The sequence below is a fragment of the Lissotriton vulgaris genome, chromosome 1_1, assembly GCF_964263255.1.
Source record: "Lissotriton vulgaris chromosome 1_1, aLisVul1.2, whole genome shotgun sequence".
NCBI classification, from domain to species: Eukaryota; Metazoa; Chordata; class Amphibia; order Caudata; family Salamandridae; genus Lissotriton; species Lissotriton vulgaris.
In genome coordinates this window covers 1,813,828,421-1,813,845,110 of record NC_141685.1, presented here as the reverse complement: position 1 = coordinate 1,813,845,110, position 16,690 = coordinate 1,813,828,421, and the positions used below count along the sequence as shown (strand labels likewise).

General features: G+C 48.1%; 1 protein-coding gene across 1 annotated transcript in view; it reads right to left on the bottom strand.

Moving 5' to 3' along the window:
• NFYB (nuclear transcription factor Y subunit beta) overlaps nucleotides 1–16,690 on the bottom strand; it is a 164,203-nt gene that overhangs the window by 54,485 nt on the left and 93,028 nt on the right. The window contains exon 5 of the mRNA XM_086919161.1: nucleotides 1,794–1,875. Within this exon, the coding sequence (XP_086775287.1) occupies nucleotides 1,794–1,875 (82 nt within the window). The remainder of the gene's footprint in view (nucleotides 1–1,793; nucleotides 1,876–16,690) is intronic.

Here is a 16,690-nt window from a genome sequence, read left to right as displayed (position 1 = left end):
CTCTTCTCACTGTATATTGGTGTGGTCTTTCCATATTGAAGGGGGACCTCATAACAACTATGAAACCCTCCATACCAGTATTAATCTTGGGATGGTAAAGAATCTCGCAACGTCAAAAGAACAAATGGTCCCTGAAACCCATTATGTTAAATGCACTGATGTCTAATATGAAAACTTTGACTTTAGCTTTATTGATGCTGACCAGCAGAGGAAACACGAGTGTCGAAAGAAATAGCATGAGGACCTCAATGCAGGAGGGCAGAATGGTCAGAACTAGTCACAGACATGGTAGAAGGTAGGGTGTGTTTACCATGCCCTGCAGCAGCTGGTAAGACAGACAGTACTTTTTTGTAACAGAATAGCCCACTTCTCCTACTTGACAGAGGTGACATCCATTCCCTTTCTGACTCTCCCATATGGCATTGCCACACATATTGTGCACCACTTGAGAGAGTATGAATCGGAAAGACAAATGAAAAACATCATGCATGCTTTCCAGGACCTCTTCCCCTACAAAGACACATCTCTAGGAGTGCCAGGCATAACAGCTAAAGGTAAGTGATTGGGTAGGAGAGAAACACCTCATAAAAGGAAAAGTGGCACTTGCCACAAAAAATAAAATCATGATGGGATATGTTAAAAGTCGTCGATTGAAGCCAAAGTAGTTATTACAAAATAGCGGGTTTGAAGCCAAAATCAGACTTTAAAAAAGGATGCACTTTTGGGAGATTTTCCTCCAGTGAGCTGAAAAAACAGGATGCCTACTTGGAGTCTACATTTTCCTTTGAGTTTGAAAAAATAAACACATTTTGTTATTGCAGCCAAATGTATGTTGGATTCAATTTAGCAAACTGTATTTGAGGAAAAAAAGTTGATACATGTTACCACCAGTTTTCTATTACTTAGTGTCTTTTTCTTGAGAAAAATATTATTTAGAAAGTTATTCTAGCTAACTAGGGTGTATAGCGATATTATACAGTTTATGGATCTCAGAGAATCCCATGCCTAAGTCAATACTTGCTTACATTCAAATCTGCCAATGCGAATGCACAAATAGTCTGGTTTTACAAGACAGGAAATGTGTTTTTGTGAATAGAGAAAGTATGAAATAAGGCAATACACTTATCCGGCCAACATGTTTTATAACTTCTTTTGATACAGCTTATCTTCAGCGTCCACATCCTATTATCAGCATTTTTGTGGATTAGCATTCCCTATCTCATACATACTTCAAATCCCTTTAAAATAAATCTTCTGCGTCCCATTCAACTGCTGTCATTCTGGTAACAACTTCACTGAGTTTTTAGCATTATTACAAGCTGTGCTCATCGTAAATGAGCAGCCACAGAGAATAAAGACTTAAATTACACATAACAAATGGTTGCCTTGTCACTGTGATTATCAAAATGCTTTTCTAATCACTACCAATGTATTAGTTATATATGAATGGTAAACTGTTAAGTGTACATATACCTGCAAAAACATCAATTTTCCCTCTGAATGAGGAAACATGAAATGGAAGGACAAAGGTCACCTAACAGTTATGGAGTATGCAGTAAAATAATGGCCTTCACCTAGTAAATAATAGTGCATGGGCTCGAGTTCAAGACTATGACTATCTTTCCAATAATATTCAGGCACTGTAGTCTGGTTCCATGACATTTTAGGACTGTCATGGGAGTTTTTATTCTACTCAAAGACATTCAAGAGAATGATATGAATTGCTAGATGCAAATAAATCCACAAGTGATCATAGGTCATTCATGTAACCCTTCAGACCTAACAGTACTTACTGAATGATTCTTCTGTCAGCTCATCGCCATGCCCGTCTGTTGTTTGAACAAGTCCACCTATGCCTTTTTCCCCTTTCATTGCCTTTAAGAAAATTTAAATAAGAATAAGAACAAGAACAAAACTAGACATAACAGATTTGGGCTTTCAGTGCAATGGGGGTAACCGAGAAATCATAAGTTCATTCTTTGATGATCAAAGACAACAGTGTGCTTCACAGAGTCAGATGGTGGAGGATGCATTTCAATTTTCTTTCTGCACGGTCTACGAAATGATTTTCATGATTTATCAACTCAACCTCTAGATATGGTAGATAAACAAGGCAATTGTGTTTGAATAAAAGAGCAAGTTATTCTCTGCTGCAACTTGGCTACTTAATAACTGTCCTCCTATTTGCCTAGTTAGCACTGCTTGGCTCAGAATAAGACCAAAAAGAAGCAGACACAGCTGAAAACGTTTCACAAGTAGCCAGAGGATCTGCAAATACTTCTTACATGTCTCCTACACCGCTCTATTTCCTATTTTGTTATATCTTTTTTCGTCTGACTCATTAGGCGACTAATTAATATATTAACAAAAAAATTAAATGAGTAAATGATACAGTGCATAATTGAAAAGACAATGGAAAATCTAATGCTGAGTTCGAATTTTAAGATCCAAGCATTGGCCACTGACTGGGAGAATGTGCACCATATGCTGGCCTACTATTTTCAAGGTACTACTACTCATTTATTCGTATCCCAAAGTAAATTGATCATATATCCCATATACTGACAGATCTACACAGTGTCAAATCATATCCACTTCAAAAGCTACAGAACATCTGCCAAAAGAACAATCCAGCTCATCAACGGACATCCATTGTAAAACTCAATCTCTTCTGACAATGCCTGCTATAATTGAGCAGTCTCCCCTGTACGCATAATATGTACAAGCATTTACAATGCAACGGTCTCGCCTTTGAATAAGTTAGAGCTATTGGCATTGTAAATGACAATTTTTGTATTTATGTGTTGGTTTTGAAAACAGATAAATAAATGGCATTGTCATTTACAATGCCAATAGCTTAATCTCTCGCAAATGTGAGACCTATTACATTTGCACCCCCACACACAGAGTTAAACACACACAGAGTTAAACACACACAGCCACACACACACACACGGATGTGGTGGTAGTGGATTTGGTGGATGTGGTGGTGGAGGATGTGGTGTTTTTTCATCCCACTCAAAGCCCTGCATTCACCCATTCATTCACTGCCACAGAAGTGGACACATTCGCCTAATATGGGAAATACTACTTGAAGCACCATATTTAGCATAATCAGTTTGCAATCAGCAGTGGAAAACGCGGAGCGTTTTGGAAAGTCACACCTAGTCAACGAAATGTGACTTCATACCGATGGAACACTTTGCGCTGCACAGACGCAAACAACATTCAGTCATATTAAATCCATGACAGAGTTTGCATTGTGTGGCAAAGCAGATACAGGATGTTGTCTAGGTACAATTCAGTTAGCGTATAGCACTTATTACTAAAGTAGGCAGACGTTAGCCTTTGTGAGAAGCATAGCAAAATAAAAATAAAAAAACCAGATCAAGTCAAGGACGCAAACGGCAACATGCTATTATTTATTTACTCGGATGATTTGCATCAAAATGTAACTTGTGAGCACGTTTCTCTAACTCTCCAATAAGCCCATTACAACACTTTGCACGAATGAGATTGAATTGCTCACACAGTTACGATTTGCATACATTCAAAAGAGTTCTCTGATCTAGTTTACTGCTTGCAAAAGGACCAGCCATGCGAAAGAGACTTATCCATTAGCCTCCCTGATCAGACGAAAAGAGTTATTTAAAGGCAGCAAATTCAGGAATGCACGGATGAGATCAGGTGATGAAGGCAAACATGCCTTAACAGGATAACAGAGCAACACGGGCTCGAGTATGGGAGTCACATTCTGACTCATTGGTGGGTGGGGGGGGGGGGGGGGGGGTGAGATTATGGGAATGCTGAGTGCAGCGGACCGTCGGTGCAGGGAGGTGGGGGGTGGGGTCAAGACAGTGCTGGACATGGAGAGAGGGTGGTTGGCTCGCAGTACTGCCACATATTTCACACATACTCGGTTTTGCTGGTAAAGTTGCTAGGTTATTATTAACATTTTAAAAAGAGCAGACAAGAACTATTACAATTTAATAGCGACAGTTCAGACAAAAGTCAGTAAAGTTTTTGCACGTTTGATAGGAAAACTCCTGCTTTTTACCAATGGGACAGGCTCAGGGACTTTTTTAAGCAGGTAAAATAATGACTTTCATTGAACAATACAGAAAAGGCTAATATTATGAAACTGTGTGCTGCACATTTCCAACGCTTAAAGCATTCTAAGTCGCACAAACAAACAGAGCCATACGAATAAAGTGTGTGCAAACTAACACTGATGTGGGACGTGAGAGGCGACTGCCTGGTGAGAAAACGTAGAATACAGGATCGATTCCTTCTTAAATGGATTATGTTTGTGGTCATTTCGTTTGAGGGACATATGACAAACTTGAACCAAACAGCAGATTCCCATACATGCAAGTAGTGAAAATCGATGCACCGGGGCCGCTATGCTTTCAAAGAGATAGTAGGGACTTTTTTAAGCAGGTAAAATAATGACTTTTATTGAACAATACAGATAAGGCTAATATTATGACACTGTGTGCTTCACAATTCCCACGCTTTAAGCATTCTAAGTCGCACAATGTGCAGTATTTTATGGACAACTTGCAGCACCGCTCAGATGCAAACTCCAGTGACCAGGAATCCTTTTGAGAATATTTGCCAAGGAAAATTTGGGGTACTTACAGCCATAAATGTGCATTTACAGACATGATTATGGGGTTGGATACTGTTGCTTTTAGTGCCTTCATTTGTTTTCAATTACACAGAAGGGGCCTTGCAAAATGTAACTCCAGAAATATATTTTTAACACTAGGAATGCTGAGTAGGATGAATGTAAAACCTTGAGTAGAATAAGCTCTAACCCCTCCCTTTCGCAAATCGACGGTTCTCACTGGGAAGGCCTTACCTTTTAATGCACGACCCACGTGTTCCACCTCCCGACCGCGTCCTAACACCCTTGCCCACCTACCAATTATGTGACTCATCTTTCCCTCCCCGCACAATTAACCCTTCACCTCACAGAAATACATTGTCTTAGTTAACTCATTTATAGTGTATCAGGACGTATTCACCAAGAATCGTAATAACCCTAACGGGGTCGTAGGGAAGGAAGCCCCATTATCATCACGCCGCCCCTTATTGATATCCTGACTACGCCTGAAGACTGGCTTAACGCCAGGAGCCATTACCCCAGCCTCGTGTTAACTCACCTTGAGCCCGACCACCCAGCTAGACCTTCACTCACACGGCACTCTCGCCAGATCCACGTGAGAATACCCGGGTCCCCCCCTCCGAAGAAGCCACCCAGGCCACTGCGGCCTCCCGAGGAGCCAGGCCTGCCGGTGACCATGCTACCGAGTGTCTCAGGCACCGTCAGCGGTGAGGTAGGAGACGGCACCGGAGAGGAGTGGGCTCGTACGGCGGGAGGCGAGGAAGATGGCTATTGGGGAGGGTCATTGGTCGTGCAGGGGAGAGGGCTGGAAGGAGGGCGAAGGCCAGGCAGACCCAGCTGCGGACAAGGAGCGGCGCGAAGAGGGCTGGTTGCAGAGTGCGGAGAGAGTGTGGAGAGGGGACTGGCGGCGGGATTAAAGGGCGCGTGCTCACTGGAATGGAGGGGTCTGGGGAGGTTGCTGAGGGAGCAGTGCGGGGGGACGGCGTGTGCTGCTGGGGAGTGGGGATGGCTCCAAGGCTGTAAGAGGAGGGGGCATGGGAAGTGGCAGGTTTGGCGGGGGGGCTCAGACGTGGAGCGGAGCACGCTCAGCAGCAGTGGCTGCTGAAGAGGGGTGGCACTGGGTACTGCCGGTGGTGGAAGAGGGCTCCAGTTCTGCCCGGTGCTGCCAGACTTTAGATGGGAGAAGCGGGCGGGAAACCGAGCAGCAGAGGTCCGTGGCGGAGTAATAGAACAAGCCAGCGGCCACTTACAGAGCAGCAGCAGCTTGAGCTCGCGGCGAGCGTTCTGCTTGTCCTTCTTGATCCGCTGCTCGATCTCCGTGTTGATCCTGTGCTGCTCCTTCTCCTCCGCCGAAAGGCAGCAGCCCGCCATCCTACCCGACTACAGCAGCAGCAACAAGTGTGCCAACGCGGGACCAGCACCTGGCTCCTTCCCCCTCCTCCCAGCAAAACCAGCTCCGACAGCGAAAGCGAAACCTTCCTTGGGGCGGGACTTCCGTCTTCGGAAGCCCGCTCACGCGCCCACGGAGAAGCAGTGCTGGTGACGCGGGGCTCCCATGCCCGAGGGAGAGCCCCGCGGAGGCTGCAAGACTTTAGAATGGCGGTAAGTGGGGCGTGGGGCTTGGGGCGCTTGTATGTATGCGGCGGTGGCGGCGGGGGGGGGGGGGGGGGGGGGCGCTTGTATGTATGCGGCGGGGGGGGGGGGGGGGGGGAGGCTCTGTATGTGTGCGTGTGTGTAGGTGCGCTCCTGTGTGTGTGCGGCGGGGGCTGCCGGTGATTGGGGGGGAAGTAGGGGGTTGCGCGCGTGTGTGTGTGTGCCTTCCTGCCTGCGTGTGCATGTGTGTGTTCAAGGAATCTGTGGCAGGGGACGTGCACGGCGCCGGCCTGGGCGTGCGCGCCCACGAGGTCAAATCTCTGCCAGAAGCGCGTGGCACTCTGCTGTCCACATTCCCCCAAAAGTGACAACATAAGTTGTCTCGCACTAGACAGCAAAGCTTCGCTTTGCTTTCGTCTAGGCGAGACCTAAAAAACTCCCACCAGAAAATAGATATACACCTAACTAACTTAATATTGCAATGTAACCCTCCCTGCACCTAAAGGCATTGAGGGGACCAAGATACACTACTTCCGGGTGAAAACAAAAGGAAGACACAACTTGAGGCAAAAAAAAAGTAAATGCTGAAGAACCAACTATCCAGGAAGGATCCTCTGGAAAGGGGCAATATGTACAAAGGAAGCCAAATCCCCGACAGACCTCAAGGACATGACAACCACCAAAAGCACCACCTTGTACAACAAAAGGTCTATACATCCCGAACCAAGTCCTGTAATCTTCCTAGAAAGAGGTACCTGAGAATGTATTAGTCTTGAGAGGACAGGAGCACTAGACGCTGGCGATCTGTCCCCAGATTTCGTTCCCCTATGAACTGCCAGCAGTCAGAGCACAAGTTGTTTTCTGCCCAATGAAAGATAGTCTGTCAGGAGAAAAAGGGCCACAGACTGCATCCTGAGCTGGCAGTCACAAACACCTCAAATAACAAGCTACTTACCTTCGGTAATGCTTTATCTGGTAGAGACTATCTAGCCGCAGATTCTTTACCTTAGAATTATCCCCAGGCTGGTTGTGGCGATTTTTTTGTGAGCAGTAACCCTGCGCCAGTAGGTTGTGTCGTTTGGCCCCAAGTGGCGTCATCAGTGCCAGAAATGATGTGCGTAATACCTATAAAGGCACCACACCCCAGCGCACGGACGCCATTTTCTTTTTGCGACTTTCCACACCAGGAGCACGGAGCCACAAAGAAAACGGACCACTGGTGTGGAAAACGGGTTCTGAAAGGAAAAGAAAAAGCCTAGACATAGAAATCTGTTCACGGCGTGGGGTGGATCGGTAAGGAATCTGCAGCTACATAGAGTCTGTACCAGATAAGGCCTTACCAAAGGTAAGTAACTTGTTCATCTGATAGAGACTTCTAGCTGAAGATTACCTTAGAATAGCTACCAAAGCAATACTCCCAGGAGGTGGTTATGCAAAATAATTTCACACTAAAAAGTCAAGCAGGACCAAAAGAGCACAGTGCCCATCCTTGCGGACCGGACTGTCCAGGAAGTAGTGCTTGGCAAACATATTCAGAGATGGTCACGTTGCTGCCTTGCAGATGTCCAGGACCGGAACTCTGCACACTAACGGAGTGGTTGCAGCCTTGGCTCTGGTTTAATGAGCATGTACACCCTCAAGGGGTTGCTTTTTGGCCAATGTGTAGCAGATTTTAATGCAGAGCACGATCCACTGGGAGATGGTCCGTTTCTGCATGGCCTTCCCTTTCTTGGCCCGAACATACCCCACGAAGAGTGGATCGTCCACCCGGAATGATTTTGTGCGGTCAAGGTAGAAAGAGTGCGCTCTTTTTGGGTCCAGCCAGTGGAGTCTCTTCTCTTCTTTAGAGGGATGAGGCGGAGCATAAAAGGTAGGCAAAGTGATAAACTGACCTACGTGGAACGGGCTGACTACCTTAGGCAAGAAGGGTGCTCGAGTCCAAAAGACCAGTTTATCGGGGAAAAAAGATTTAGGGAGGCTGAGAGAACAGTGTCTGTAGCTCATTGACCCTCCGGGTAGATGTAATTGCCACCAGAAAGGCTGTCTTGATGATGAGGAGCCTAAGAGGACAAGATTGAAGTGTCTCAAAGAGTTCACATTAAGTAGTAAGACCCAAGTTAAGATCCCACTGAGGCATTACAAAGGAACAAGGGGAAATAAGCAGTAACAAATAGTTTCTTACCTGTCGGTGTAGTTTTGCAGCTTGAAGATCTTTCTGGATTCACTATGCTGTGCATTATTCCGCCGTCTAGTGGTTGGGTCCGGAATCGTAGGGGTTTTTTTTTTTTGTAGCCAAGGTGGGCGTCGACGTCCCACCTTTTGGTGTCCGTCCTGTGACGTCGGCATGCTTCCTGCGGAAGCTCCCACCCTTGGGCGCCATCTTCGGATTCTTTTTTCTTTCCCGTTTGTGTTCTGTTTCCGAATTGTATGGCAATGTTCTTTATCTTTTCTCTTTTAGCGCTGTTTTCCTTGAAGTTCTATGACGTTTTATTTTTTTAATTACCACCTCTTTTCTCCAGGCTCATCTTTCTGGCGGAGGTGGGTGGGTTCGCTAGTGAATCCAGAAAGATCTTCAAGCTGCAAAACTACACCGACAGGTAAGAAACTATTCGTTTTGCAGCGTGAATCTTTCTGGATTCACTATGCTGTGCATAGACTTCGTAGTGGTTTGTTGTTATTGTGGCGGCTGGGTGGAAGATGAGCTTGTGTTCTTGAATATGTGCTGAAGCACTTTCTGTCCCACTTGTGCTTCCTTGTTCATTTGTATGTCCACACAGTAGTGTTTTGTGAACGTGTGCACAGAAGCCCATGTTGCCGCCAGGCATATGTCCTGAATGGGGGTGTTTGCCAAGAAGGCTATTGTAGCTCCCTTCTTTCTTGTTGAATGGGCCCTTGGCCCCTCTACTAGTTCTTGTCCAGCTTGTTTGTGGCAGAATTGTATAGTTTGCGCAATCCATCGTGCAATTGTTCCTTTAGTAACAGCTTTTCCCATGAAACTTTCAGCAAAGGAGACAAAAAACTGTTTTGTTTTCCTGTGATCTTTAGTTCTCTCTATGTAATGCATGACTGTACGTCTCTTATCCAGAGTGTGCAGTGCCCTTTCGGCTTTTGTTGTTGGTTTCTGAAAGAAACTTGGTATTTGAATTGTCTGGTTGATGTGGAACTTGGACACCACCTTTGGCATAAAGTGTGGGTCCGTTCTCATCACCACCCTGTCGTTGTGAATTTGTACGTAGGGTTCCTGTAGTGTTAACGCCTGCAGCTCGCTTACTCTGCGTAGCGAGGTGATTGCCACTAGGAAAGCTGTTTTTAACGTTAGCATCTGTAGTGAGGCTTTATGCATCGGTTCAAAAGGTGCTTTCATGAGTTCTGTCAGTACTATATTGAGGTTCCATGCCGGTGGTGGTAACCTTTTAGGTGGTGCTATTCTTTTTGCACCTTCCAAGAATCTTTTTACAATTATAGAAGTAAAGAAGCTTTTGCCTGTTTCCCCTCTAGTGTAGGCAACAATGGCTGCTAGGTGTACCCTTAGCGATGATGAGCTCAGGTTAGTCTCGAGCAGGTGTGTGAGGTACTTAAGGACTGTAGAGTCTCTTGTCATCTTGTTGTGCAGGCCCTCCTTTTTGCACCATAATGTGAACCTCTTCCATTTGGCCACGTAGCACTTACGTGTGCTTGGTCTTCTTGCCTCTCGAAGTACCCTCAGGGTGCTCTCAGGTAGCCTTAGGTGTGCGAACTCTAAGTCCTCAAGAGACAGGCTGCTAGGCTGAGACTTTCTGGCTCTGGATGCAACACCTCTCCGTTTTGCATGGAGAGTAGGTCTTTCCTCCTTCCAAATTTGTGAGGTGTACTCTGTGTCATTTCCATAATCTGGGAGTTTGTCTGGCCCACTGGGGTGCGACCAGTATGAGGGTCATGTTGCGTGTCCTGCACTTGCTGAGTACCTTGTGTATCAGGGGAATCGGCGGAAAAGCGTAGGCAAATGTCTTTGACCAGCTTATCCATAGGGCATTCCCAAGGGACCCCTCCTCTGGTTGCCTTGATGCGAAGTGTTGGGCTTTCGCGTTCTGGTGTGTTGCAAACAGGTCTATTGACGGAGTTCCCCACCTGTTGAACAGTCTCTTTGCTTCCGGTGCATTCAGCTCCCATTCGTGCGAGGCCAATGTCTGTCTGCTGAGCCAGTCCGCTTCCACGTTTTCTTTTCCTGGCAGATGTATCGCCAGTAGATCTATTTTCAATGGTATTGCCCATTTCCATATTTCTTGCGCTAGCTCTGACAGCGGTGACGATTGTGTTCCTCCCTGTTTGTTTATGTAGAACATCGCTGTTGTGTTGTCCGTCTGGATCAGCACTGTTTGATTGTACAACTTCATCTGGAAGGCTTTCCTAGCTAGGAGAACGGTCTTTAGTTCTAGGTAATTGATGTGTTTTACCACATCTGCTTGTGTCCACAAGCCCCTCACGCGTAGTTTTCACATGTGTGCTCCCCATCCCTTTTGGGATGCGTCTGTGGTGATGGTCACTGTTGGTGTTGGTGGTGTTAGAAGTTTTCCTTTTGTTATGTTTTCTTTGTTCCACCATGATATTTTCTCTTGCACTGCGTGCGTTACAACCACTAGGTCCTCCCAACACCCCGTCGCTTGTGACCATTGGTCCTGCAGCCACTCTTGGAGTGGTCTCATGTGTAGTCGGACATTTGGTATTATGTGAATGCATGAGGCCATCATGCCCATCATCTTGCTCACCGCCCTCACTGTCAGAGCTTGCTCCTTCTGGTAGAGGCGCGCCTCCTTCAACAGTGCCGTCGTTCTCTTCTCGCTGGGGAACACCTTCCCCTGAATGGTGTTGATTTGTGCCCCCAGAAATATTTGGACTTGTTGTGGGTTTATGGATGATTTCTTCCAGTGGATGGAGAAACCTAGGGCGATTAGTGTGTCTGTCACTCTCTGAGCGTGCCGTTTGCACGTATTGTATGACTTTGCCTTTATGAGCCAATCGTCTAGGTAAGGGTATACGTGTATCCCCTGCCTCCTTAAGTGGGCTGCGACTGCTGCCAGACACTTTGTGAACACCCTTGGTGCTGATTTTAGTCCGAAGGCCAATGCTGTGAATTGGTAGTGGTCTGAGTGGATTGCAAATCGTAGCAGATGCTTGTGCCGTCTGTTCATTGGGATGTGCAGGTAGGCATCCTTTAGGTCTATGGTGACCATGAAGTCCCCTGTTTTAATCTGTGGGAGTACTTCCTGCAGGGATGCCATTTTGAATTTCTGTGTCGTTATGAATTTGTTGAGGAACCTTAGGTCCAGGATGGGTCTCATTGTTTCGTCTACTTTGGGTACTAGGAAGTACGTAGAGTACACCCCCTTGTTCCTTTCCCTGGGAGGTACAGGCTCGATAGCCTCCTTTTGTAGCAGTTCCTCTGCTTCCTTCTGAAGAAGCTCTAGTTCCTTTTTTGCTAGTGCTCTTTTCTTTGGTCTTCTGCTTGGTGGTCTTTTTTCTAACTCTATGCAGTACCCGTACTGTATTGTGTTGATGACCCATTTGTCCGTTGTAATGTTTCTCCACTCCTGGAGGAGGAGTTTTAATCTTCCTCCCACTGGTGTTATGTGCTTGTGGTGTTTTGGTGCGGGAGACTCCAGTTTTTTGCTTTTGTGCTCCACCCTTGGAGTTTTTTGTAGGGTGTGCACTGTCAATGAGGCAGAGTCACTTGGAGGTGGTTTGCTGTCCACCCCTCCTGGTGTTTCCACGTCCGCCTGCTCTCCCGCGAAAGGACTGGCCCCTATGTTAGTATTGCCATTGCTGTTTTTGATGGCCATGTTGTGTATGGGTGTCGCTTTGGTGGGAATGTTGGAAGGACTGGTGCGACGTTCCCGGCTGGTTCCCACCTCTCCCGTGTGGTCTCCTTGACAGGGTCCCTCTCTTCGCTCCCCTGAATTGCAAGGCCCCCATGGATCTTGTGGTGTCTTTATCCTTTTTGAGCTGTGAGAGCTTGTGAGTGCACTATTGCACCGAACAGTGTCTCACCGTTGAACTCTGAGCCTGGCTTGCCTCCTTTCTGTGATGCCCAGCATCATAAGCCTGCTGGCAGTGTCTGCCCCCGTCCAGTGCTGTTTTGAGGCAAGAGTTTGCCAAGTTCTTGCCTTCCTCTACCAGGTGCGAAGCCCTTTGTTGGTGCTCCTGAGGTAGGTGTTTCACCAACTGGCCCAGTTCCTCCATGATCTGGTAATGGTGTCTGTTGAGTAGTGCATTGGAATTAGCCATGCGCCAGTGCATAGCGGCATTCCTTTCGATCTGCCTTCCTGTTAGGTCCATCCTTCTTCTCTCTTTATCAGGGGGTGGACCCGAAGTAGTTGGCACATTGGCCCTTCTTCTTGCTATTGCCGTGATGATAGAGTCATCCGCGACCGTGCCCTGTATGTAGGCTGGGTCCTTTGAGGAGTGCTTGTATTTTTTCTCCGTCCTTGGCATGGCGGGTTTACAAGTAGCAGGCTCCTTGAATGCCTCTCTTCCTTGCCCTTTGATGCTTTCAAGCATTGGCAGGTACTGGCTCCTAGTGTGCATTGGAAGTAGTGTCTCTACTAGGAAATCCCCTTTCTGCACCTCCTCTTCGAGCTTGACCCTGAATGCTGTTGCAGCGTTCTTGATGCATTCATTATAGAGCCCAATGTCGTCCTGTGGCGAGGGCCTTGCTGGATATGTGTCCACTCCCTCTTCTGGACTTTCGGCGTCGACGTCCTGCCACTCGACCTCCTGTGTATCCGAGTATGTTGATTCTTGGTACACCGTCTGTTCGTCCTCTCTCTCTTCCTCGTAATAGGCATTATCATCTTCCTGAAATGCCAGATCTTCCAAGGTCTCCGACGCTTGTTCTACTTCGAAATCTTCCTCTTCATCCTCGACCACGTGTACTTCTGGGGACTTTGGCCTCGAGGGAATCGTGTAAGATTTCATTTTCTCTTCGAAATCTTTCTTTCGCTGCAGGATGTTCTCCATCTCTGCTTCGAGTCTCCTCTTCTTTTTTTCCATCTCCGCCGCCTGATCGGCGTCGAGTGGTTGTGCCGGTCTCTTTGGCACGCTAGCTGGCGCCGAGATGGATTTCGGCGTCAAGACCGTTTTCGGTGGCGACGCTGTTTTCGGCGTCGAGGCTGGTCTTGCGTCTTTTGTCGTCGACTTCGAAGATGTTTTCATAGTCAAGCGCTCCTTTTCTTGGAGGCTTTTCGACGGCTTTGGTTGGTCGCCCTCCTTCGGCTCCAGGGAGTCCTTCTGAGAGGATCCGCTGGGCCTGGATGCTGCTGCGGACGCCGAAGTTCTCGGCGTCGGCGCTTTCGGGGGCTTGGCCTCGTTTTTTCGAGAGTCTTGTGTGGACTGTCGAGAGTCTTTCGGGCCTTTTTGGGTCGTCGATTCTCCTACCTTATCAGTAGTCTTCTTATTATCGGTCTCTGCGACTGTGTAGCCGATGTCTTCTTCGGCGACGTAATCCTCCTCGTCGGTCGAGAGTCCCAGGTCTCGAAGGGACGGAGGTTGGCTCTTGCCCTGCATAGTGTAGTTTGGGATCCTTTGCCTCTCTCTCACTCGAAGGGTCTTCGGGGTGAATGCGGAGCAGGCGTTGCAATCTCTGCTTTCCTGGTCGACCGGCAGACAGAGGTTGCAGACTGGGTGTTGGTCCTTCTGCGCGTACTTATGATGGCAGTTTCGGCAGAATTTGAATGGTGTGTTGTCCATGTCCTGCGTTCAGGGTGTCCCCTGATTGCGCATTCTCCTCTGGACGTCGAGGAATCTCGAAAATGTTCCCCTTCTTCGTCGTCCTTTCGATGGTGTCGTCTTTTCCAACGTTTTTTCTCTCCAAACTCGAGTCTTGCTTCTTCTTTTCTCCAAATCTCTGGAGCCCTCTCGGGAACGATCCAGACCCAACGGCGGAAAAAATAATCTGAAGATGGCGCCCAAGGGTGGGAGCTTCCGCAGGAAGCATGCCGACGTCACAGGACGGACACCAAAAGGTGGGACGTCGACTCCCACCTGGGCTACAAAAAAAAAACAACAAAAAAAACAAAGAAAAGACTACGATTCCGGACCCAACCACTAGAACGCGGAATAATGCACAGCATAGTGAATCCAGAAAGATTCACGCTGCAAAACCTATTTACAATAGGGGCCTTGGAGAGAGGGCTGATCTGGGAACCGCAGAAAGGCGAAAATGGTGGATAATTAATCCGTTAAAGTGCCCAATGCAGAGCCATGCTGAGCTAGGGTATGGATAAACAACAGAACCTAGGAAATGGGAGCAGATAAGAGATCAATCAGCTTCCCGACATAACATGCCACAAATGTATTCCAACAGCCGTCGTATTCCGTCTTGGTGGTGGGACGCCGGGCTGCTAAGATAACATTGCAGACTTAGGGCAGAAGGCTGAAAGCTGTCTACTATTGCCGCTCAATCTTCACACATGGAGGCAGAACGTTGACTGGCTCGGGTGGAGAACCCTCACCTGCTGCCACAACAGAAGATCCTCCCGAAGAGGCAGCCCAATTGGAGGACCAATGGCCATGCTCAATAGCTCAGAATATCAGGTTCTCCGTGCCTAATCCGAAGCCACAAGGATGACTTGGGTCCAATAGTTACTTATCTTCTTGAGAACTCTAGGCAGGAGAGGTATGGGCGGAAAGGGGTACAGGAAGCCGCCGCTCCACTCGAGACAAAAAGAGTCTCAGAGTGAAAGCCGCCTTGGAAACTCCAGCACACATAACTGCTGACATTGCGCAGTCTCGTCAGTGGCAAACAGGTTTAACCAAGGTTCTCCCCACTGCTGAAAGAAACCTTGCACCACCGCCATGCTTGTTCTGCAAGGCATCTTCAGCTAAGTGTCTTTTCTGGCGTTCAAAGAACCCGTCAGATGTTGAACCACCAGGGATAGGCCCTGCTGTTCCAGACATGTCCAGAGACGCAAGGTTTCTTGACTAAGGGCACACAACCCCACCGGCCCCGGCTGATGCAGTAACATAAAGAGGTGGTGTTATCCGGGAACACTTGCAGTAGCCTTCCCTAGATGGCGGGTAGAAAGGCTTCTAATGGCAATCACATCGCTCAGAGCTCCAATAGGTTGATGTGGAGTCCGGATTCCACCGGAGACCAGAGTCCTTTGATCTCCACCTCCCCCAGATGGTCGCCCAATCCTAGGAGTAAACTATCTGTCACTACTGTCAGATCTGGTTTGGAAATGTAGAGGGGAATGCCATAGGTCCACTCCCTGTTCGTAAGCCACCCCTGCAGGCTCTTTGCAGTTCCCTCTGAGATCTGGACGATGTCCCAGAGATGATGATGTGCCCACTGAACTTCAAGTCCCACTGCAGAGTCTTCATATGCCAATCGGCATGAGTCACAAGCAGGATAGAGGTGGCCATGAGACCCAGAAGCCTCAGCGTCAGTCTCACCAAAATTCAGGATAGAGGCTGAAACATCGTAGTTTGAATATCCTCGACTCGGCATTCAGAAGGATAGACCCGAAACTGCACTGTGCCCAGAACAGCTCCATTGAAAGAGAGCGCCAGGTGTGACTTCGGCACGTTGATAGTGAACCCCAGAGAATGAGGAGGTCTGCCGTAGTCTGGAGGTGGGAGATGACAGCCCGAGGTGAGCCCGCCTTCAAAAGCCAGTCGTCGAGATGGAGGGGGAAGACTGGCACCCCTGATCTCAGCAGATAAGCTGCAACAGCCAAGGAGTGCTGGTGAAGCCAAACGGGAGCACAGCAAACTAAAAATGCTTGTGACCCACCTTGAACCTCAGGTAACGCCTGTCGGCAGACTGGATGGCCTTGCAGGACAAATACTTTCACATTCCCGTCCTGTCTCCAGGACCCAGAGCAGACAGGACCTGAAGCAAGAGAGAGCATCCTGAATTATCCCTTCTTGAGGAAGAAAAAGAGAGCGCAGGTCTGAGGATATGACGAAGACCTCCGTCCTTCTTGGGCACCAGAAAGGAGAAGATACAGCAACCATGACCTACTTCTGGCATCAGCACTCTCTCCATGGCTCCTTTGGCCAAAAGAGCCATCACTTCCTGGCGGAGAAGAGATAGGTGGTCCTCCATCAGCCTAGTGTAAGTAGGTGGCATGGAGGGGTAGGCTTGAAGGGGTGGAAGAGGGCCCTCCAAAACCCTCCTGCCTGATGTTATGGACTGCCAGCGGCGCAGGTGAAGATGAATCGTCCCGCCCACTGGGTGTCCACGATGGTAAACAGGCAGACTGGGAGAGTTTGGAGGCTGCGGATGCTTGTGGGGGGAGGTTTGGTGGACTGACCAGACATCTGGCCACCCAACCCACGGGCCAGTAGGTACAACGTCCACGGCCATGCAGAGGCTGAATAGCTTGAGCGCCACTGTGGCTGGGTGGGTAAGGACGCAGCTGTACGTCCCTTTTGTAGACACAAAGGTCTGACTGAGGGCGACAAGGGGCCACAGAAAGGGCCAAGGAC